This window comes from Bombina bombina, chromosome 6, assembly GCF_027579735.1.
Source record: "Bombina bombina isolate aBomBom1 chromosome 6, aBomBom1.pri, whole genome shotgun sequence".
Lineage (NCBI taxonomy): Eukaryota > Metazoa > Chordata > Amphibia > Anura > Bombinatoridae > Bombina > Bombina bombina.
Genome location: NC_069504.1, coordinates 521,822,560 through 521,846,817, shown reverse-complemented (window position 1 = coordinate 521,846,817; position 24,258 = coordinate 521,822,560). Strand labels below are relative to the sequence as shown.

At 39.1% G+C, this 24,258-nt stretch overlaps 1 protein-coding gene across 1 annotated transcript in view; it reads right to left on the bottom strand.

Annotated features, from left to right (window-relative positions):
* Nucleotides 1–24,258, bottom strand: part of HOMER2 (homer scaffold protein 2) — a 627,175-nt gene that overhangs the window by 444,841 nt on the left and 158,076 nt on the right. The window contains exon 2 of the mRNA XM_053717425.1: nucleotides 4,461–4,617. Coding sequence (XP_053573400.1) covers nucleotides 4,461–4,617 — 157 coding nt within the window. The remainder of the gene's footprint in view (nucleotides 1–4,460; nucleotides 4,618–24,258) is intronic.

The following is a 24,258-nucleotide window of genomic DNA, read 5'->3' as shown; positions in this document are numbered from 1 at the left end:
GACGCCCACATTATTTGGCGCCTAAATGCTTTTGGCGCCAAAAATGACGCCACATCCGGAACGCCGACATTTTTGGCGCAAAATAACGTCAAAAATGACGCAACTTCCGGCGACACGTATGACGCCGGAAACGGAAAAGAATTTTTGCGCCAAAAAAGTCCGCGCCAAGAATGACACAATAAAATGAAGCATTTTCAGCCCCCGCGAGCCTAACAGCCCACAGGGAAAAAAGTCAAATTTTTGAGGTAAGAAAAAATATGATAATTTAAAGCATAATCCCAAATATGAAACTGACTGTCTGGAAATAAGGAAAGTTGAACATTCTGAGTCAAGGCAAATAAATGTTTGAATACATATATTTAGAACTTTATAAATAAAGTGCCCAACCATAGCTTAGAGTGTCACAGAAAATAAGTCTTACTTACCCCAGGACACTCATCTACATGTTTGTAGAAAGCCAAACCAGTACTGAAACGAGAATCAGTAGAGGAAATGGTAAATATAAGAGTATATCGTCGATCTGAAAAGGGAGGTAAGAGATGAATCTCTACGACCGATAACAGAGAACCTTATGAAATAGACCCCGTAGAAGGAGATCACTGCATTCAATAGGCAATACTCTCCTCACATCCCTCTGACATTCACTGCACGCTGAGAGGAAAACCGGGCTCCAACTTGCTGCGGAGCGCATATCAACGTAGAATCTAGCACAAACTTACTTCACCACCTCCCTTGGAGGCAAAGTTTGTAAAACTGATTTGTGGGTGTGGTGAGGGGTGTATTTATAGGCATTTTAAGGTTTGGGAAACTTTGCCCCTCCTGGTAGGAATGTATATCCCATACGTCACTAGCTCATGGACTCTTGTTAATTACATGAAAGAAATGTGTAAATATAAAAGACTGTGCACATTTTTTTTAATGGAAGTAAATTGCAAAGTTGTTTAAAATTACATGCTGTATCTGAATCCTGAAAATGTAATTTGACCCGAGTGTCCCTTTAAAACTCCAGTCCCATTTCGAAGGGTAGATACCCTCAATAAGGAACTACTTTGTATCTTCTGACACTTCTCTGCCAACCTCCTCTGAAGAAAGGCAAAGAAAGAGAGAAGTAGGGAGAGTATTTAAGCCTTTGGCTGGGATCTCTTTGCCTCCTCCTGGTGGCCAGGTTCAGTATTTCCCAACAGTAAGGAATGATGCCGTGGACTCTCCTCATATTAAGAAGGAAATTTATTTTTTTTCTTTAAAATATCCCTTAAAGCGGTTATTAATGTGTGCTTTTGTTTCCATGCCAGTCGTCTGAATATCTGAGGTCTTTGAAGATTCAAAAGTTTAACCAACATGAAAAATAATATATACTGCAGTTGTGTAGGAGGTTTTGAGGCTACAAAAAGGAGTCTTCCATGGGTGAAAGGCAGAACAGCTATATGATTCTTGATTTTCTCATCAGACAGATTTCCTTTTCTTTTTTTTCCCTTTTTTTATTTTACACATATTTTGAAATTAAAATACTCTATTTGGATTAAAGTTTTAGATTTTTTTAAACAAACTCCATGTCTACATTATTAGTTACAACCTGTATATGTAATGCTCATGGGATATTCCACTAACAGACCGAACTCGGCCAGTAGTCTTGTTATCCCGGCGTCGAGCCGGAATGATAGGGAATTTCCCAGAGCAGAGAAAGTTTGCAAGATGAGGTAAGCGGCACTCACCACAGACAGGATAGTACTCAGCGTTAACAGGCAGGAAATCAAGGATAGACCACCAGAAAGGTCAGGCAGGCAGGGTTCGGCCTCAGCAAGGCAGTCCAGAGGTAAACCACTAGGATGGTCAGGCAGGCAGGGTTTGGCAACAGTAAGGCAGTCCAGAGCAATAGGGTTTAACCAAGCAAAGTAGTCAGACAGGCAGAGGTCAGCAGCAGTAAATCAATCCAGCAGTTAAGGGGTAAAAAGGCAGAGTGGTCAGACAAGCAGAGTTCCGAGGCAGTATATCAATCCAGCAGTTAAGGGGTAAACAGGCAGAGTGGTCAAACAAGCAGAGTTCAGCACTGATATAACAGTCAGCATATAGCAACCCAGGAGAACAGAAAGTAACACCTATACTTGGGCACAGGTGAATGTAAGTGAAGTACTTACATAGCTGCAGGGTTCGCGCCACAGGAGGAATCCAGACTGGCATCAGGAAGGAGGGAGCGTGCGGCGATGACATCACCGCCGCACGCAGACAGGAGCCGACTCCCCCTAGGCAATGAGCAGCAAGTGCCGCGTCCCTAGCAACAGCTAGAGCGGCGTGGCGCGACAGTATAGAACACTTCAGTGACATTACATGGTAACCTTTATCAGGAGTGGCATTGCTCTCTGTCAGGAAGTGGCCTTTTATTACATTGTAGGAGATAACAGATTAGTGAAGAAAGTTTATATGTTTATTAATAAAATAGAAGATTTTTACATTAAAATACCCGTTTAAATGGGATAGTCTAGTCAAAATAAAACTTTCATGATTCAGACAGATTATGCAATTTTAAGCAAATTTCTAATTTACTCCTATTATAAAATTTGTATTTGTTCTCTTGCTATCTTTATTTGAATGTAAGCTTAGGAGTCGGCCCATTTTTGGTTCAGCACCTGGGTAGCGCTTGCTGATTGGTGGCTACATTTTGACACCAATAGGAAAGTGCTACCCAGGTGCTGAACCAAAATTGTGCCAGCTCCTAAGCTTACATTCTTGCTTTTTCAAATAAAGATATCAAGAGAACAAAGAAAATGTGATAATAGGAGTAAATTAGAAAGTTGCTTAAAATTACATGCTCTATCTGAATCATGAAAGGTTAATTCTGACTAGACTATTCCTTTAATATAAAAAAATGTCTTAAATTCCCGATTATACCATTAAAAATCTAAACAAGAACATATCCAGTTGCTAGAAACCAACAATTATTATCTTTACTCTAGGTAATGAGGATGATATTTTTTTCTTCCTTTTAAGCACAGGTTTCTAGTAGACCCAGTGCTGAAATCCATAAAACCATATATCAAAATCCACAAGCAGCCGATGATTAAACAGAAAATACAAAATGACCATATGGCCAGTACTAATAAGTATATGGCTAATTATCTTTGCCTTTCTGTGCTACCGTTTCTCGTTTCCAATACAACCTGTTTAAATAAAACTGGGTAGTTCAAAATGTGAGCCCTCCATTAGTATAATGAGTACAATTTGCACCTAAAACTAGTCAGTTATACAATACATTTATAACATTTAGCAATATATTAAAGTTATATGGATGTCTACCACTGTCTCTCAGTATCCTTTCCATCCTTTCTTGGTAGCTACTTTACATCACAGCATACCCAGGTTGCTCAGAAGCCTGTGCATGTGTTGAGCACTATAGGTATAACATTGTTACAAACATTGTTGGAAACAATGCTGTAAAACCTTAATCTGGACTTTAGGTAAATAATGTTTTATGTAAAATAAAAAAGTTTCAGTAATATTTTTGCTATATAATTTTGAGTTGCTACCATTTTTGACATTTCTTCTAGCACTAAGTAGGTCTAATGATCCATTTGATATTCAATTACTTATGTATAATTATTAGCTCTATTATACACTATTAATACCACCACATGTGCTGCCTTTCTCTCCTCAATGAGTAAGCAATTTATATGTGACAAACATCTGATGAGGCCTCTGCTATGGTTTTGCTTCTATATTCCTGTTACTTTGTATTATCCATGATTTAACCCTTGATAAAAACATTTTGTATTTTACAACTGGCAACATTTTGCAGTGTGGTTTCTGTTTTTTTTTAAAACGGATACTAAACCCCAACTTTTCCTTTTATGATTCAGATAGAGCACGCTTTTTTAAGCAATTTGACTCCTATTATCATTTTTTCTTTGTTCTCTTTGAATCTTTCTTTTAAAAATCAGGAATGTAACCGTAGAAGACTGCCCATCTTTGGTTCAGAACCCTGGGTAACACTTGCTGATTGGTGGCTACATTAAGCCACTAATCACTACCCAGGTGCTGATCCAAAAATGGTCCGTCTCCTAAGCTTACATTCCTGCTTTTCAAATAAAGATACCAAGATGATAATAGGAGTAAACTAGAATGTTGCTTAAAATTGCATGCTTTATCTTAATCATGAAAGACAAAATTTGGGTTTCATATCCCTTTAAATCACAGTACTAACACCTTGAAGATTCTTCATTCAAAAATAACCAGTTTCAGGTATAAAAACAACAATAAAACACTGTTCAGTCTACAGATGCTACAACATTTGCATTTCATAAGTATACAATAAAAAATACACATTTACAATAGAATTGCATTGGGAGATGTTCTACAGAATGAGCCTATCACACTAAATAGTTTTTTTCCCACATTTCATTAGTGCACTAGTATTAGTTTTACTCATGCTACATTTCTTTGATAATACCTAGTTTAATGGTGCTCACCTTGGTACCATCAACACTGATAATCCTATAACTATTCCTTGTGCTGTCATAGAAGTAGGAAACCGTTACTGCTTGTTTACTAGCAGGGACCCAGTTCTTCTTGGTGCTAGGATCAATCTGGAAGACATGTGCTTTTGTGGTAAAAATGGGTTGTTCTCTAAAAAAAGAAAAAGAAAGGAAAATCAGTTATTTGTAGAGCGCCAACAGATTCCACAGCGCTATAAACAAAGGCGGTATACAAGACAACATTTATAGGGACTCAAATGGTAGCGGTCCCTGCCAAGAGTTGCACTGTTGTAATCAGCTCTTATGCGGGTGATCTACAAACAGCTGGGCTCATAGGCTTACATGCTTAAGGATTCAAGGGGAAAGCAGTGGCGTTAGGAAAGGTTAGTGTAGGTTGTATGCATCCCTGAACAGTAGAGTCTTTAGGGAGCGATTAAAGCTTTCAAAACTAGGGGAGAGTCTTGTGGGGTGAGGCAGAGAGTTCCACAAGATGGGAGCCAGTCTGGAGAAGTCTTGTAAACGGGAATGTGAGCAGGTAACAAGAGAAGAGGAGATCGTGGACAAAGCGAAGGGGTCAGGAGAGAGAGTATCTGGAGACAAGGTCTGAGATGTAGGGGGAGCAGTGCAGTTGAGGGCTTTGTATGTCAGAGTGAGAATTTTGGGTTTAATCCTGGAGGCAAGAGGAAGCCAGTGAAGGGATTGGCAGAGAGGTGCAGCAGATGAGGAGTGACGTGTAAGGAAGATGAGCCTGGCAGAGGCATTCATTATGGATTGTAAAGGAGCTAGGGAGACCAGAGAGGATGGAGTTGCAGTAATCGAGGCAGGAAAGGATGAGAGAGTGAATTCGAATCTTAGTTGTGTGACTCCAAGACATTGAGCATGTGGGGTAAGGGTAATGATGGAGTTATCAACATTTTGCAGAAGGGGGAAAATAAGGAGTTCGGTTTTGGAGAGATTTAGCTTAAGGTAGTGAGAGGACATCCAAGATGAGATATGAGAAAGACAGTTAGTGACACAAGTTTGCAAGGAAGAAGATCTGGAGCAGAGAGGTAGATTTGGGTGTCATCGGCATACAAATGGTATTGAAACCCATGGGACTTTATTAAGATGATGTGTAGATTGAGAGGTGAAGGGGACCAAGGAGAGAGCATTGCGGTACCCCAACAGAAAGTGGTAACGGGGCAGAGGATGCACCCGAGAAGGCTACACTAAAGGTACGGTTAGACAGATAGGAAGAGAACCACGAGAGAGCTTTGTCGCAAATGCCAAAGGATTTGACGGTTTGGAGCAAGAGAGGGTGGTCGACTGTATCAAAGGCTGCAGACAGATCAAGGAGGGTAAGCATAGAGAAGCGGCCTTTGGATTTTGCTGTAAGTAGGTCATTGGTAACCTTAACTATTGCTGTCTCAGTGGAGTGGTGGGGGCGAAATCCAGATTGCAGTGGGTCAAGGAGGGAGTGTAGTGTAAGGAAATGGGATAGACGTACATATATTAGCTTTTCAAGAAGCTTCGAGGCAAGAGGGAGTAGGGAAATAGGGCAGTAGAATTACCCCAATAAATTAGTTTTATCTATCAAAACGTTTAATTACAATCATATTTGTAAAATTAAGATGTTAAATATTTTTTTTAAAACAGTCATAAAGAAGAAAGCTAAAATTCTCAGTAGTGCATCCATTAGAAGCACTATGCAGTTTGCCTGCTTTTGTGAAAGAATTCTGGTAAAGGTTTTTCCTTACCGCCATTATTGTGTTAGTCACATGTTGCACTCACTTGTGCCAAGAGGGCCAAATATGTTGTTATGTGCGATTTAAATTCATAGAGTAGCAGATTTAGTAATAATTTGCAGAAACTTTTATTGACAGAAAATGATAACATAGCTACTGGGGACAAATTAAATGAAAATATCAAGCATGCCTGATATATGCATTAGCCTATTTTGAGATGACTGTCAATTTGCAGTGAGTTAACATTGCACTATGTTTCAGAGCAGATTAATCTGTTCTGATTTCTGTGGGCAAATGTGTAGAAAAGGAGAAAATATCTAAAACCAGATAGTGCGTAATAGCATATTTAACTGTGTGTGTGATGTGTGATGTGTGTTAAAGAGACATTCATCTCATAGCATATCACAATTTAGGACTGTTACAAACTAAATGTTTTAAAATCATTTAGCAACTTTAGACCAATTTAACTTTTTTTTAGAACAATTTACAAGGTTTAGATAAACCATGTCCAGGAAAAGTCTGGTAAAATCCATATTCCTGGTCTCCTCAGCTGTGGTCAATTTGGGAAACATGTAAATGACCTTATCATCTGAGTTCACCAATCAATGTTTAGAATGTTGCAGTGTCAGTTAAAATTTTAACATACTCATTTATGAAATAGGTGCTACATTCTCTCTGGGACAAAGTGGAACAAACACACTATTCAGAGGTATTTTAAAGCAAAAAGTAGGCTTAATAAATAATGAATGTACACTGCAATGTACATTGATTGATTGATTGGCTTCAATCTGAAGCACAATTAAATAACCCCTTTAAGCATTCTCCTTCCTTACAAAGTTACTGGATACCTAGACTACGTAAGAGATTCATGACAGGTGGAAATTTGACTTTTCTAGTGATACTCTATTTTTTTATTATTATTATGAAGCTAAAGTGTTTATGAAACAACCACCCTGTTGAAAAATGATAATTGTAGGTGTTATCCCTCTTCCTCCATTTAAAATGGCTGTAATGACCATCATTCATTCCGCTTTCCACTGCTATTCAATGCGTTTGCCATAAAATATACCTGTATTGGCAGCAGGGGGTTGAGAGCTCCCTTGGGTAAAACACATAACATTTAGTGGTAATTGTAACACATGGCAGGTAGTGGTATTTGTAACACATGGCAGGTAGTGGTATTTGTAACACATGGCAGGTAGTGGTATTTGTAACACATGGCAGGTAGTGGTATTTGTAACACATGGCAGGTAGTGGTATTTGTAACACATGGCAGGTAGTGGTATTTGTAACACATGGCAGGTAGTGGTATTTGTAACACATGGCAGGTAGTGGTATTTGTAACACATGGCAGGTAGTGGTATTTGTAACACATGGCAGGTAGTGGTATTTGTAACACATGGCAGGTAGTGGTATTTGTAACACATGGCAGGTAGTGGTAATTGTAACACATGGCAGGTAGTGGTATTTGTAACACATGGCAGGTAGTGGTATTTGTAACACATGGCAGGTAGTGGTATTTGTAACACATGGCAGGTAGTGGTAATTGTAACACATGGCAGGTAGTGGTATTTGTAACACATGGCAGGTAGTGGTATTTGTAACACATGGCATGTAGTGGTATTTGTAACACATGGCAGGTAGTGGTATTTGTAACACATGGCAGGTAGTGGTAATTGTAACACATGGCAGGTAGTGGTATTTGTAACACATGGCAGGTAGTGGTATTTGTAACACATGGCAGGTAGTGGTATTTGTAACACATGGCAGGTAGTGGTATTTGTAACACATGGCAGGTAGTGGTATTTGTAACACATGGCAGGTAGTGGTAATTGTAACACATGGCAGGTAGTGGTATTTGTAACACATGGCAGGTAGTGGTATTTGTAACACATGGCATGTAGTGGTATTTGTAACACATGGCAGGTAGTGGTATTTGTAACACATGGCAGGTAGTGGTAATTGTAACACATGGCAGGTAGTGGTATTTGTAACACATGGCAGGTAGTGGTATTTGTAACACATGGCATGTAGTGGTATTTGTAACACATGGCATGTAGTGGTAATTGTAACACATGGCATGTAGTGGTATTTGTAACACATGGCATGTAGTGGTATTTGTAACACATGGCATGTAGTGGTAATTGTAACACATGGCAGGTAGTGGTATTTGTAACACATGGCAGGTAGTGGTATTTGTAACACATGGCAGGTAGTGGTATTTGTAACACATGGCAGGTAGTGGTATTTGTAACACATGGCATGTAGTGGTATTTGTAACACATGGCAGGTAGTGGTATTTGTAACACATGGCATGTAGTGGTATTTGTAACACATGGCATGTAGTGGTATTTGTAACACATGGCAGGTAGTGGTATTTGTAACACATGGCATGTAGTGGTATTTGTAACACATGGCATGTAGTGGTATTTGTAACACATGGCAGGTAGTGGTATTTGTAACACATGGCATGTAGTGGTATTTGTAACACATGGCATGTAGTGGTATTTGTAACACATGGCATGTAGTGGTATTTGTAACACATGGCAGGTAGTGGTAATTGTAACACATGGCAGGTAGTGGTAATTGTAACACATGGCATGTAGTGGTAATTGTAACACTTAAAGGGACAGTATACACTAATTTTCATTTAACTGCATGTAATAGGCACTATTATAAAGAATAAGATGCACAGATACCGATATAAAAATCCAGTATAAAACTGTTTAAAAACTTACTTAGAAACTCCCAGTTTAGCTCTGTTGAAAAGGTAGCTGGAAAGCCCATTGCAAGTGGGAAATAAGACACTCCCCCCTTCTTTTGCATATAAAAAGACCCTTTACACAAACAGGAGCAAGCTGGAGTAGGTATCTGTTGGTATTCACCTAAAACTTTGGGGCTTGGTTAGGAGTCTGAAAATCAGAGCAATGTTATTTAAAAATAAACAAAACTATATATATAAAAAAAAACTTTATGGCTATATAAATAGATCATCTACAAAACATTTATGCAAAGAAAAAATGAGTGTATAATGTCCCTTTAAGGAAGGAAGCCTGAAGTTTCCAACATAGGCATTTTATTCCTGCTGTGCTTTTACATGTTGTCATTTTTGTATAGCCATGTATATGTCCCTTTAAAACATGCGTAGGAGGCTTGACTTCAGTTTTTTACTCAAAAAGCTAAAAATGGAAGAAAAAAAAAAATCAATCTAGACCATCCTCCTTCAAATAAGTGTGGACTTTGCACTCAATTTATTCATACTTTGTGCAAGCGCTGATGCTCAGCCATAGACTAGAACAATAAATGACTTCTATATAAAACAGATATCCAAAACAAACTGTAAAGAAACAGATTGCTCTTAGGCAACTAAGCCTTTGACTAAATCATTGATTGCATGTTCTTTTTCTGCAGTCTTGTGCTCTTTTTATAAAATGGCAAAATCAATATTTTAAAACCCCAATTATCTGCTTCCATTTTTCTGAGAAGCAACACATCCCAATTGTTTTTTTATAAATCTGTAGATGTTTTCCGGCAGATTGTATTGAATTTTTGTACTAATGTTAGAGATAGTGTTAGGTTACGAAAAAAGGAAAAATATATTTGAAAAACAAAAACAAACTACTGGTAGAAACGGAGTAGCGGTGCATCTTTTACATGTGCTACACAACATTTCAAATGTGCTTCGTTCTCTTGGTATCCCTTGTTGAATAGGAATATGCACATATCTTACACTAGTGGGAGGTAGCTGCCGATTGGTGCCTGCACACATCTGTGTCTTGTGATTGGCTAACTAGATGGGTTCAGCTAGCTGCCAGTAGTGCAATGCTGTTCCTTTAGCAAAGGATAACAAGAGAATGAAGCATTTTATAACAGAAGTAATATGGAAAGTTGTTTAAAATTCTAAGTTCTTCCCGAATCATGAAATAAAATGTTGGGGTTTTCTTTCCCTTTAATGCTTCCTGGGTATGCAGAAAAGTAAAATAAATAAATACAAACTTAATCAGATATTTTGATTGGTCTTATGATCAACAGGATACCTGATATAATACACAAAACCCATTAAAAATATTTAAATTGATTATTTTTCCTAATGAAATTTTGGACTATCTGTATCCATTTAAATGCTCTACTGCACAGAAAGTCACGTATTCAGCTAGTCTCATGTGCTTTTCTATAAGTAAAGTTTTCTTCTGTTAAGTGTGATCAGTCCACGGGTCATCATTACTTCTGGGATATTACTCCTCCCCAACAGGAAGTGCAAGAGGATTCACCCAGCAGAGCTGCATATAGCTCCTCCCCTCTACGTCACTCCCAGTCATTCTCTTGCACCCAACGACTAGATAGGATGTGTGAGAGGACTATGGTGATTATACTTAGTTTTATATCTTCAATCAAAAGTTTGTTATTTTAAAATAGCACCGGAGTGTGTTATTACCTCTCTGGCAGAGTTTGAAGAAGAATCTACCAGAGTTTTGCTATGATTTTAGCCGGAGTAGTTAAGATCATATTGCTGTTCTCGGCCATCTGAGGAGTGAGGTAAACTTCAGATCAGGGGACAGCGGGCAGATGAATCTGCATAGAGGTATGTAGCAGTTTTTATTTTCTGACAATGGAATTGATGAGAAAATCCTGCCATACCGATATAATGTCATGTATGTATACTTTACACTTCAGTATTCTGGGGAATGGTACTTCACTAGAATTACACTGTAAGAAATACATAAAGCTGTTTAATAACTAGAGATTATGTTTAACGTTTTTGCTGGAATGTAAAATCGTTTTCATTTGCTGAGGTACTGTGTGAATAAATGTTTGGGCACTATTTTTCCACTTGGCAGTTGCTTAATCTGTTTTTCTGACAGTTTCTGTTCTCCCTCACTGCTGTGTGTGAGGGGGAGGGGCCGTTTTTTGGCGCTTTTTCTATGCATCAAATATTTCAGTCAGCAACTCATTGTATTCCCTGCATGATCCGGTTCATCTCTACAGAGCTCAGGGGTCTTCAAACTTATTTTGAGGGAGGTAATTTCTCTCAGCAGAGCTGTGAGAATTATAGTTTGACTGAGATAAAAAACGTTTATTCTGTAATTTGTTTCCTGCTTTCAGAATTTGTTATCTTTGCTAATGGGATTAAACCTTTGCTAAAGTTGTGTTGTTTACAAGGATTGAGGCTATAACTGTTTCAATTTATTAATTTTCAACTGTCATAGATCTTCTGTGCTTCTTAAAGGCACAGTACATTTTAATATTATTCTAATTGAATTGTATTTCCAAGTTGCAAGTTTATTTGCTAGTGTGTTAAACATGTCTGATTCAGAGGATGATACCTGTGTCATTTGTTGCAATGCCAAAGTGGAGCCCAATAGAAATTTATGTACTAACTGTATTGATGCTACTTTAAATAAAAGTCAATCTGTACAAATTGAACAAATTTCACCAAACAACGAGGGGAGAGTTATGCTGACTAACTCGCCTCACGTGTCAGTACCTACATCTCCCGCTCAGAGGGAGGTGCGTGATATTGTAGCGCCGAGTACATCTGGGCGGCCATTACAAATCACATTACAGGATATGGCTACTGTTATGACTGAGGTTTTGGCTAAATTACCAGAACTAAGAGGTAAGCGTGATCACTCTGGGGTGAGAACAGAGTGCGCTGATAATATTAGGGCCATGTCAGACACTGCGTCACAGGTGGCAGAACATGAGGACGGAGAACTTCATTCTGTGGGTGACGGTTCTGATCCAAACAGACTGGATTCAGATATTTCAAATTTTAAATTTAAACTGGAAAACCTCCGTGTATTACTAGGGGAGGTGTTAGCGGCTCTGAATGATTGTAACACAGTTGCAATACCAGAGAAAATGTGTAGGTTGGATAAATATTTTGCGGTACCGACGAGTACTGAGGTTTTTCCTATACCTAAGAGACTTACTGAAATTGTTACTAAGGAGTGGGATAGACCCGGTGTGCCGTTCTCACCCCCTCCGATATTTAGAAAAATGTTTCCAATAGACGCCACCACAAGGGACTTATGGCAAACGGTCCCTAAGGTGGAGGGAGCAGTTTCTACCTTAGCTAAGCGTACCACTATCCCGGTGGAGGATAGCTGTGCTTTTTCAGATCCAATGGATAAAAAGTTAGAGGGTTACCTTAAGAAAATGTTTGTTCAACAAGGTTTTATATTGCAACCCCTTGCATGCATTGCGCCGATCACGGCTGCAGCGGCATTCTGGATTGAGTCTCTGGAAGAGAACATTGGTTCAGCTACTCTGGACGACATTACGGACAGGCTTAGAGTCCTTAAACTAGCTAATTCATTCATTTCGGAGGCCGTAGTACATCTTACTAAACTTACGGCGAAGAATTCAGGATTCGCCATTCAGGCACGCAGGGCGCTGTGGCTAAAATCCTGGTCAGCTGATGTTACTTCTAAGACTAAATTGCTTAATATACCTTTCAAAGGGCAGACCTTATTCGGGCCCGGGTTGAAAGAGATTATCGCTGACATTACAGGAGGTAAAGGCCATGCCCTGCCTCAGGACAAAGCCAAAGCCAAGACTAGACAGTCTAATTTTCGTTCCTTTCGTAATTTCAAAGCAGGAGCAGCATCAACTTCCTCTGCACCAAAACAGGAAGGAGCTGTTGCTCGCTACAGACAAGGCTGGAAACCTAACCAGTCCTGGAACAAGGGCAAGCAGACTAGGAAACCTGCTGCTGCCCCTAAAACAGCATGAATTGAGGGCCCCCGATCCGGGATCGGATCTAGTGGGGGGCAGACTTTCTCTCTTCGCCCAGGCTTGGGCAAGAGATGTTCAGGATCCCTGGGCGCTAGAGATAATATCTCAGGGATACCTTCTGGACTTCAAATACTCTCCTCCAAGAGAGAGATTTCATCTGTCAAGATTGTCAACAATCCAGACAAAGAAAGAGGCGTTTCTACGCTGCGTACAAGAGCTCTTGTTAATGGGAGTAATCCATCCAGTTCCACGATCGGAACAGGGACAGGGGTTTTATTCAAATCTGTTTGTGGTTCCCAAAAAAGAGGGAACTTTCAGACCAATCCTGGACTTAAAGATCCTAAACAAATTCCTAAGAGTTCCATCGTTCAAGATGGAGACTATTCGGACAATTTTACCTATGATCCAAGAGGGTCAATACATGACCACTGTAGATTTAAAAGATGCTTACCTTCACATACCGATTCACAAAGATCATTATCGGTACCTAAGGTTTGCCTTCCTAGACAGGCATTACCAGTTTGTGGCTCTTCCATTCGGATTGGCTACAGCTCCAAGAATCTTCACAAAGGTTCTGGGTGCTCTTCTGGCGGTACTAAGACCGCGGGGAATCTCGGTAGCTCCATACCTAGACGACATTCTGATACAAGCTTCAAGCTTTCAAACTGCCAAGTCTCATACAGAGTTAGTGCTGGCATTTCTAAGGTCACATGGATGGAAGGTGAACGAAAAGAAAAGTTCCACTCACAAGAGTTCCCTTCCTGGGGACTCTTATAGATTCTGTAGAAATGAAGATTTACCTGACAGAGGACAGGCTAACAAGACTTCAAAGTGCTTGCCGCACCCTTCATTCCATTCAACACCCGTCAGTGGCTCAATGCATGGAGGTAATCGGCTTAATGGTAGCGGCAATGGACATAGTACCCTTTGCACGCTTACACCTCAGACCACTGCAACTGTGCATGCTAAGTCAGTGGAATGGGGATTACTCAGACTTATCCCCTTCTCTGAATCTGGATCAAGAGACCAGAAATTCTCTTCTATGGTGGCTTTCTCGGCCACATCTGTCCAGGGGGATGCCATTCAGCAGACCAGACTGGACAATTGTAACAACAGACGCCAGCCTTCTAGGTTGGGATGCCGTCTGGAATTCTCTGAAGGCTCAGGGACAATGGAGTCAGGAGGAGAGTCTCCTGCCAATAAACATTCTGGAATTGAGAGCAGTTCTCAATGCCCTCCTGGCTTGGCCCCAGTTGACAACTCGGGGGTTCATCAGGTTTCAGTCGGACAACATCACGACTGTAGCTTACATCAACCATCAGGGAGGGACAAGAAGCTCCCTAGCTATGATGGAAGTATCAAAGATAATTTGCTGGGCAGAGTCTCACTCTTGCCACCTGTCAGCAATCCACATCCCGGGAGTGGAGAACTGGGAGGCGGATTTCTTAAGTCGTCAGACTTTTCATCCGGGGGAGTGGGAACTTCATCCGGAGGTCTTTGCCCAAATACTTCGACGTTGGGGCAAACCAGAGAGAGATCTCATGGCGTCTCGACAGAACGCAAAGCTTCCTCGTTACGGGTCCAGATCCAGGGATCCAGGAGCAGTCCTGATAGATGCTCTGACAGCACCTTGGGACTTCAGGATGGCTTACGTGTTTCCACCCTTCCCGTTGCTTCCTCGATTGATTGCCAGAATCAAACAAGAGAGAGCATCAGTGGCCACGCAGGACTTGGTATGCAGACCTGGTGGACATGTCATCCTGTCCACCTTGGTCTCTACCTCTGAAACAGGACCTTCTGATACAGGGTCCCTTCAAACATCAAAATCTAACTTCTCTGAAGCTGACTGCTTGGAAATTGAACGCTTGATTTTATCAAGACGTGGATTTTCTGAGTCAGTTATTGATACCTTAATACAGGCTAGGAAACCTGTTACCAGAAAGATTTACCATAAGATATGGCGTAAATACCTATATTGGTGTGAATCCAAAGGTTACTCTTGGAGTAAGGTTAGGATTCCTAGGATATTGTCTTTTCTACAAGAAGGTTTATAAAAGGGTTTATCTGCTAGTTCATTAAAGGGACAGATCTCAGCTCTGTCCATTCTGTTACACAAACGTCTGTCAGAAGTTCCTGACGTCCAGGCTTTTTGTCAGGCTTTGGCCAGAATTAAGCCTGTGTTTAAAACTGTTGCTCCACCATGGAGTTTAAACCTTGTTCTTAATGTTTTACAGGGCGTTCCATTTGAACCCCTTCATTCCATTGATATAAAGTTGTTATCTTGGAAAGTTCTATTTTTAATGGCTATTTCCTCGGCTCGAAGAGTCTCTGAATTATCAGCCTTACATTGTGATTCTCCTTATTTGATTTTTCATTCGGATAAGGTAGTCCTGCGTACTAAACCTGGGTTCTTACCTAAGGTAGTTACTAACAGGAATATCAATCAAGAGATTGTTGTTCCTTCTTTATGCCCAAATCCTTCTTCAAAGAAGGAACGTCTACTGCACAACCTGGATGTAGTCCGTGCTCTAAAATTTTACTTACAGGCAACTAAGGAATTTCGACAAACGTCTTCTCTGTTTGTCATTTACTCTGGGCAGAGGAGAGGTCAAAAAGCTTCCGCTACCTCTCTTTCTTTTTGGCTTCATAGCATAATTCGTTTAGCTTATGAGACTGCTGGACAGCAGCCTCCTGAAAGAATTACAGCTCATTCTACTAGAGCTGTGGCTTCCACTTGGGCCTTCAAGAATGAGGCCTCTGTTGAACAGATTTGCAAGGCTGCAACTTGGTCTTCGCTTCATACTTTTTCCAAATTTTACAAATTTGACACTTTTGCTTCTTCGGAGGCTATTTTTGGGAGAAAGGTTCTTCAGGCAGTGGTTCCTTCTGTATAAAGAGCCTGCCTATCCCTCCCGTCATCCGTGTACTTTTGCTTTGGTATTGGTATCCCAGAAGTAATGATGACCCGTGGACTGATCACACTTAACAGAAGAAAACATAATTTATGCTTACCTGATAAATTCCTTTCTTCTGTAGTGTGATCAGTCCACGGCCCGCCCTGTTTTTAAGGCAGGTAAATATTTTTTAATTTATACTCCAGTCACCACTTCACCCTTGGCTTTTCCTTTCTCGTTGGTCCTTGGTCGAATGACTGGGAGTGACGTAGAGGGGAGGAGCTATATGCAGCTCTGCTGGGTGAATCCTCTTGCACTTCCTGTTGGGGAGGAGTAATATCCCAGAAGTAATGATGACCCGTGGACTGATCACACTACAGAAGAAAGGAATTTATCAGGTAAGCATAAATTATGTTATTTTAGTCTATTTGGAACATCCACACCCCAAGTCAACTTCTATGTAAATTGCACATAAAAGCCTTATTTTGCTACTGTTATCAAAATATTTGTACATGGACTACACTGTAGACCCAAAGATAAATACAGCGCTTAAACAGGTTTTAGATGGTTTGAAAAAAATTGTCCTCTCTCTTAAAAAAATTGTATCATTGTTGTACTTTTATCGTTTGCACCCAGGGACAACGCTGAAGAATTTTTTGCCACTTTATAAATAAAGTATAATAATAATAATAAACTATAAGCATCTGTTAAATCAGAAATGTTCTAAATACTGTTTATATATGCAAAAGAAATCATAAAACACTACATGTTAGAGTTTATGTGAAAGATGCCATAATGACACTGAACTAGTCTAGAAACTGCACAACGAGGCTCAACTTAAATGACATTATCAGTCAGCATTTCACATAGCTTTCTTATCTGGTTCTATTATTGGCTTTACTTTGTGATATTGCATTCCTTAGTCATCCTCGCAGGGCAAGAGGAATTTAAATTTAGGTGCAGCAACTCGACACCTACAAACATCAGCATCCTTTTCTGCCAAGTGGCAAGTAATTTAACCCAAGTCTGCATTCACCTTCTCTGAAAGTTCTTAATTCTCCAGGTGATGCATTTTTTTTTATTCTCCCATCACATTTTATATAAAAAATTAAAGAACCTTTTGCTGGAGTCCTTTCCTGTGCCACTTCATAAAAGCAAAGCAGCTTGTTAAAATAAAAAACATTGTCTGATGCAATGTGCAGATCCTTGTCACCAGGCATAAAACTAATATGTCGTCAATATTTATAGCTATTTCTTTTCTCATTTTTATGACTTGCAAAGTCCACACTTATTTGAAGGAGGATGGTCTAGATTGATTTTTTTTTCTTCCATTTTTAGTTTTTTGAGTAAAAAACTGAAGTCAAGCCTCCTACGCATGTTTTAAAGGGACATATAAATGGCTATACAAAAATGACAACATGTAAAAGCACAGCAGGAATAAAATGCCTATGTTGGAAACTTCAGGCTTCCTTCCTTAAAGGGACATTATACACTCATTTTTTCTTTGCATAAATGTTTTGTAGATGATCTATTTATATAGCCCATAAAGTTTTTTTTTAATTTTTTTATAGTTTTGCTTATTTTCAAATAACATTGCTCTGATTTTCAGACTCCTAACCAAGCCCCAAAGTTTTATGAGAATACCGTCAGCTACCTTCTCCAGCTTGCTCCTGTTTGTGTAAAGGGTCTTTTCATATGCAAAAGAAGGGGGAGGGGGAGGGGGGAGGGTCTTATTTTCCACTTGCAGTGGGCTTTCCAACTACCTTTTCAACAGAGCTAAACTGAAAGCTTCTAAGTATGGGTTTTAAACAGTTTTATATTGGATTTTTATATCAGTATCTGTGCATCGTATTCTTTATAGTAGTGTCTATTAAATGCAGTTATATGAAAATTAGTGTATACTGTCCCTTTAACTATAGATATAGTATTCTTGCACTGTGACTTGCATGTGATAAATAGCTAAACGAATATATTACACTATAATAGAGATGCCTATCCAAAGTCTTAGGGGCCACAAAGTCTGCAAAAGAAGTGAAGAACAAACCAGTTTAATTCAAAGTAAAAAAATAATCCAATGCAATAGAAAAAGCAAAGATGTATGTGTGTGTGTGTGTGTGTGTATACAATGCCTTGCAAAAGTATTCACCCCCCTTGGCATTTTTTGTGTTTTGTTGCCTCACAACCTGGAATTAACATGGATTGTTTGAGGATTTGCATCATTTAATTTACAGAACATGCCCACAACTTTGAAGATGTTTTTTGTTGTTGTTTTTTTTTGTGTGAAGAAAACAACAAATATGACAAAGTAACAGAAAAAGTCAATGTGCATAACTATTCACCCCCTAAAGTCAATACTTTGTAGAGCCATCTTTTGTGGCAATCACACCTCCAAGTCGCTTTGGATAAGTCTCTATGAGCTTGCCACATCTTACCACTGGGATTTTTGCCCATTCCTCCTTGCAGAACTGCTCCAGCTCCTTCAAGTTGGATGGTTTGCGCTTGTGAACAGCAATCTTTAAGTCTGACCACAGATTTTCTATTGGATTGAGGTCTGGGATTTGACTAGGCCATTCCAACACATTTACATGTTTCCCCTTAAACCACTCAAGTGTTGCTTTAGCAGTGTGTTTGGGGTTATTGTCCTGCTGGAAGATGAACCTCCGCCCTAGCCTCAAATCACGCACAGAGTGGTACAGGTTTTGCTCAAGAATATCCCTGTATTTCGCACCATCCATCTTTCCCTCAACTCTGACCAGTTTCCCAGTCCCGACTGCTGAAAAACATCCCCACAGCATGATGCTGCCACCACCATGTTTCACTGTGGGGATGGTGTTCTTTGGGTGATTTGATGTGTTGGGTTTGCACTAGACATAGCGTTTTCTTTGATGGCCGAAAAGTTACATTTTAGTCTCAGCAGACCAGAGCACCTTCCTCCATACATTTTGGGAGTCTACAACATGCCTTTTCACAAACTCAAAATGTGCCATTTTGTTTTTTGCAGAAAGTAATGGCTTTCTTCTGGCCACTCTGCCATAAAACCCAACTCTATGGAGCGAACGGCTTATTGTCGTCCTATGTACAGATACACCAGTATCTGCTGCGGAACTCTGCAGCTCCTCCAGGGTTACCCTAGGTCTCTGTGCTGCCTCTCTGATTAATGCCCTCCTTGCCCGGTCCGTGAGTTTTGGTGGGCAGCAGTCTCTTGGCAGGTTTGCTGTTGTGCCATGTTCTTTCCATTTGGTTATGATAGATTTGATGGTGCTCCTGGGGATAATCAAAGAATTGGATATTTTTTTTTATAACCTAACCCTGACTTGTACTTCTCAACAACATTGTCCCTTACTTGTTTGGAGAGTTCCTTGGTCTTCATGGGAGTGTTTGGTTAGTGGTGCTTGCTTAGGTGTTGCAGCCTCTGGGGCCTTTCAGAAAAGGTGTGTATATGTAATGACAGATCATGCGACACTTAGATTGCACACAGGCCGATAAAATTTCACTAATTATGTGACTTCTGAAGGTAATTGGTTGCACCAGAGCTTTTTATGGGCTTCATAACAAAGGGGGTGAATACATACCCACATGCCAATTTTCTGTTTTCTATTTCTAAAAAATAGTTTTATGTATATATTTTTCTCATTTCCCTTCACCAACTTAGACTACTGTGTTCTGATCCATCACAAAAAATTCAGATTAATAAAACATTGAACTTAAGGCTGTAATGTAACAAAATAGGTAAAAAGTCAAGGGGGGTGAATACTTCTGCAAGGCATTGTGTGTGTGTATATATATATATATATATATATATATATATATATATATATATATATATATTTTTTTTTTATATTAAAAAAAAGTCTGAGGAAGGGGATACATTGTCCCCGAAACGTTACATTGACACGGACCAAACAGTGACCGCACCACCTTCTAGATACATTTACACTATGCTCATGCACGGGATAGAGTCTGTTCCTTGACTCAATAATAACATAATAACATAATATCAATAAATCCCAGCCAACGAGTCTTAGAAATCTTTCAACAAAGGATTTTTAATTTTATATGTTGCTTCACACTGTACAATAATAAATCAGGAAAGTCTGAATGTAAGCTCACTCAAATTCACACATACCCCATCAACCATACATATCCGTACCATACATAAATTGAACACTAAATAAATCAACAATTGTTACAACATATAATAGTAACCACTGAATAAATCAACAATTGTTACAACACATGAAAAAGTAATCATAACACCCCCAGGGCGTCCCCAGGGGGTGAAGACCAGCACCACCTGCATTCAGAAAATAGTAAAAAAAAAAAAAAAAAAAAAAAAAAAAAAAAAAAAAAGGAAAAAAAAAAATTGTTCAGCCTTTGCACAAATCGGGAAATTTCTTCTTGTATAGAAAATGTAGCAAAACAATAGATCCAGGTTATTAGAAAGTTAACGAATACAGGCCATCTCACTCCGTTCTGGTTTTCTGAACGCTATAACTTGCAAGATTGTCACTTCGATATTTCACAAAGGACCATATATTCTTATAGAACTTATTCTTATAGAATCCTTGAGAAAGGGGCGGAGTCCCGAAACACGCGTCGGAATCACTAAGACGACATCACCTGTTTATACTCGTGTTGTTTGAGCCACACTTCAGGATAGCGGTGAGCGGTATTGGCACATAAGGTGAGATTGGAGCAATTCGCCAGCTGTCCATTTCAACACTGAAGGGAACGTCGGTGATAAGTCTCACAGTAGTACCTGGCAAATAAGCAGACGACGACTAAGGTAACACTGTTACTTGTTAATTACTATCGGCACAAGCTGCATATGAGATCCTTGAAAGATCTGAGTAACATAAGGTATTCAAAGTTTGAACTCTGTATCTGGGCAATGTGCAGAACTCGAGAGTGGAACCTTTAATGCTGAGATGTTTAGTACACTGTGAGTGAAATTTTAAAGGGTGTGAGGTTGGACCACCACTATATGTATATCTCCCTTTGATATAGCCAATTACACCAAGAGATTGTGGCCATGCACACGTCAGCTCTAATGGAGGGATATTCATATGCACAGTAATGATATTACCATATACAATATTATTGCAAGTATATGTTTCAAGTTACAACAGGTGTTTCATGTGCACTTGGCTCTCCATGAGACATACAAATTGAGGATTACAAATATATGTAGCAACTTTCTATTATCGGGGGACTGTAATAAAACCACAAGAATATGTTAAAGATATAACAAGAATCCAATAAGTTCTATAAGAATATATGGTCCTTTGTGAAATATCAAAGTGACAATCTTGCAAGTTATAGCGTTCAGAAAACCAGAACGGAGTGAGATGGCCTGTATTCGTTAACTTTCTAATAACCTGGATCTATTGTTTTGCTACATTTTCTATACAAGAAGAAATTTCCCGATTTGTGCAAAGGCTGAACAATTTTTTTTTATTATTTTTTTTTACTATTTTTTGAATGCAGGTGGTGCTGGTCTTCACCCCCTGGGGACGCCCTGGGGGTGTTATGATTACTTTTTTCATGTGTTGTAACAATTGTTGATTTATTCAGTGGTTACTATTATATGTTGTAACAATATTGTTGATTTATTCAGTGTTCAATTTATGTATGGTACGGATATGTATGGTGGATGGAGTATGTGTGAATTTGAGAGAGCTTACATTCAGACTTTCCTGATTTATTATTGTACAGTGTGAAGCAACATATACAATTAAAAATCCTTTGTTGAAAGATTTCTAAGACTCGTTGGCTGTGATTTATTGATATTATGTTACATTGACACTGTCACAGTAAAGATGTTTTGAAAAGAACCAGAGAGTGCAAGTTTTTTGCTGCTTTGTTTATATCTACTAGCACCCTGGCAGACATACATATATATATATATATATATATATACATACACTATGCAAAAAAGGCAGCACTCACTGGTCATTTGTAAGTAAAATTTAGCTTTTAATAACACAAAAAGTTAAAATCTTGGGAAAAACATAACGTTTCGATGCCTAACTGGCATCTTTTTCAAATGTCCCAAAAGGTAAATCCAAAGTGGTCATACCAGCTATGTGGTGTTCCCCATGTTCTCATGGGGAACACCACATAGCTTGGGACATTTGAAAAAGATGCCAGTTTAGGCATCGAAACGTCATGTTTTTCCCAAGATTTTAACTTTTTGTGTTATTAAAAGCTAAATTTTACTTACAAATGACCAGTGAGTGCTGCCTTTTTTGCATAGTACATACTGTTTTGACATTGCATCCTGGCAGCTGCTACTAAATATATGGTGTGCATTCCTACACAGGACTTTGATATAGATATATATATATATATATATATATATATATATATATATATATATATATATATATATATATATATATATATATATATATAGATATATATAGAATATATATATATATATATATATATATATATATATATATATATATATATATATATATATATATATAGCAATATCCGTTCAACCCCTCAAGGTAGAAAAACGCTTCACTCTCCGGTCTCTTTCAAAATCCTTTATTGAGTATCCAGCATCAAATGACAAAATTCCCAAACGTTTCGATACCAATTGGTATCTTTTTCAATGGGTAATCAGAACATATCTATCCCAAAAGAAGATTCCTAATACTAACCACAAACTACTCACCTATATACACCTGTAAAGCCTCTCTGTCACTTCCGGTACATCAGAAAACCGCCCCACCATGCGCATGCGTCCAGGAGTTAGCCAACCGCATGGCTAATTTGCATATTCAATAACGTAATGACGTTTGCGTTCCAACCACGCATAGTTACTCCTTACTGTTTTAGCAGCTAATGCGCATGCCCAGGTGGCTGAAGTTCTAATGATACCGGACTAACTCTTACAAGTATAACTACTATAAAGTGTAAAAAAAAAAACTATCTATACCAAGTTAAAATCTATAATATGACTACCTGAGTTCTCAGAACAGACTTTATTCCTTATATTTATAGAATATTAAGTAAGATACTTAGCATTTTTATATACAGCTTGCTAAGCTAATCACAGCCCCCTTAATTATCTTATCCACAATCTCCAAACCGTCTATTATCTAATTAAAGTATGTTATACTATAATTATCAATATAACTTATAGCTTCTATGCCAATTGGAGTGCAGTGAGAGACTTAGTTGTGGCTACCGCAATACACTAAACACCATATCTTCAGAGACTTTGTGAACCCATATATTCTGGACCAGTCCATCTTCCTGGGTGTTGATGACCTAGACCGATAAATCATGGACATTTCACTTAAAGGAAGACACCAAAGTCCATCTGTACATTCAGACCCTTGGGAGCCACTGTGTCTAAACGATAAATCCAGGAGGTCTCAACTTGGAGTAGTTTCGTGTTCCTATCTCCACCCCTTCGTAAGGGGGGCACATGATCAATCAACATAGTCCTTAAACTTGCCGCTGTGTGCCCAGCTTGAAGGAAATGTCTGGCGACCGGTTGATCAGATGTTTTCTTGTCAATCGCTTGTCTAATCGCATGGCGATGATTGGCCATTCTATCTCGAAATGTAGTAGAGGTCTTCCCCACATAGACAAGCGAACATGGACACATTAGTATGTATACAACATACGTACTCATACATGACAATCTGTGTAGAATCTTGTATTTTCTCCCAGTGTGTGGGTGGTGAAAGAACATCCCTGTTAACATACTATTGCACGTAGTGCAGTCCCCACATCTATAGCAGCCAACTTTTTTCTTGCTGTCCAGCCAAGTACCTTTTTCATAGCACTTCACAGGGTCATTATGGACAAGTAAATCCTTCAAATTGGGTGCTCTCTTATAAGCCATCCGTGGGGCTGATGTGTGCAGGAATGGTAGTGATTTGTCAGTATTGATAATGTCCCAGTTCTTCTTGACCGATTCAGACAATATCTTGGACACGGGGTTGAACGTGGTAACAAAGTTAATGATATCGCTATTGTTTTCTACTTTATCAGTAGGATCATGTGGTTGTAGCAGAGATATTTGATCATCCCCGGCCAGGTTGGTTTGCACCTGTGTTATCAGTTTTCTTGCATATCCTCGTTGCTCCAATTTCTTAATCATTTCATCCTCCTGTACTCTTCTAGTCTCTCTTAGTGTGTTGTTGCGGGCCACCCGCGTGAGTTGAGAGGATACCACACTCTTTTTTTGATGTTCAGGGTGAAAACTTGTGGATAGCAACAATGAATTTCTATCCGTCGGTTTTGAATATAAGGAGGTAGAAAATTTGTAACAATCATCTTCTGTATAAACAGATATGTTTAGATCTAGGAATGGTATGCTCACCCTGTTATGGGCCACTTTAAATCGAATAGTTGACTCAAGCTGATTTAAGCTGTCAACCCACTGTTCTAGGGATTCCTCTGACCCTCTCC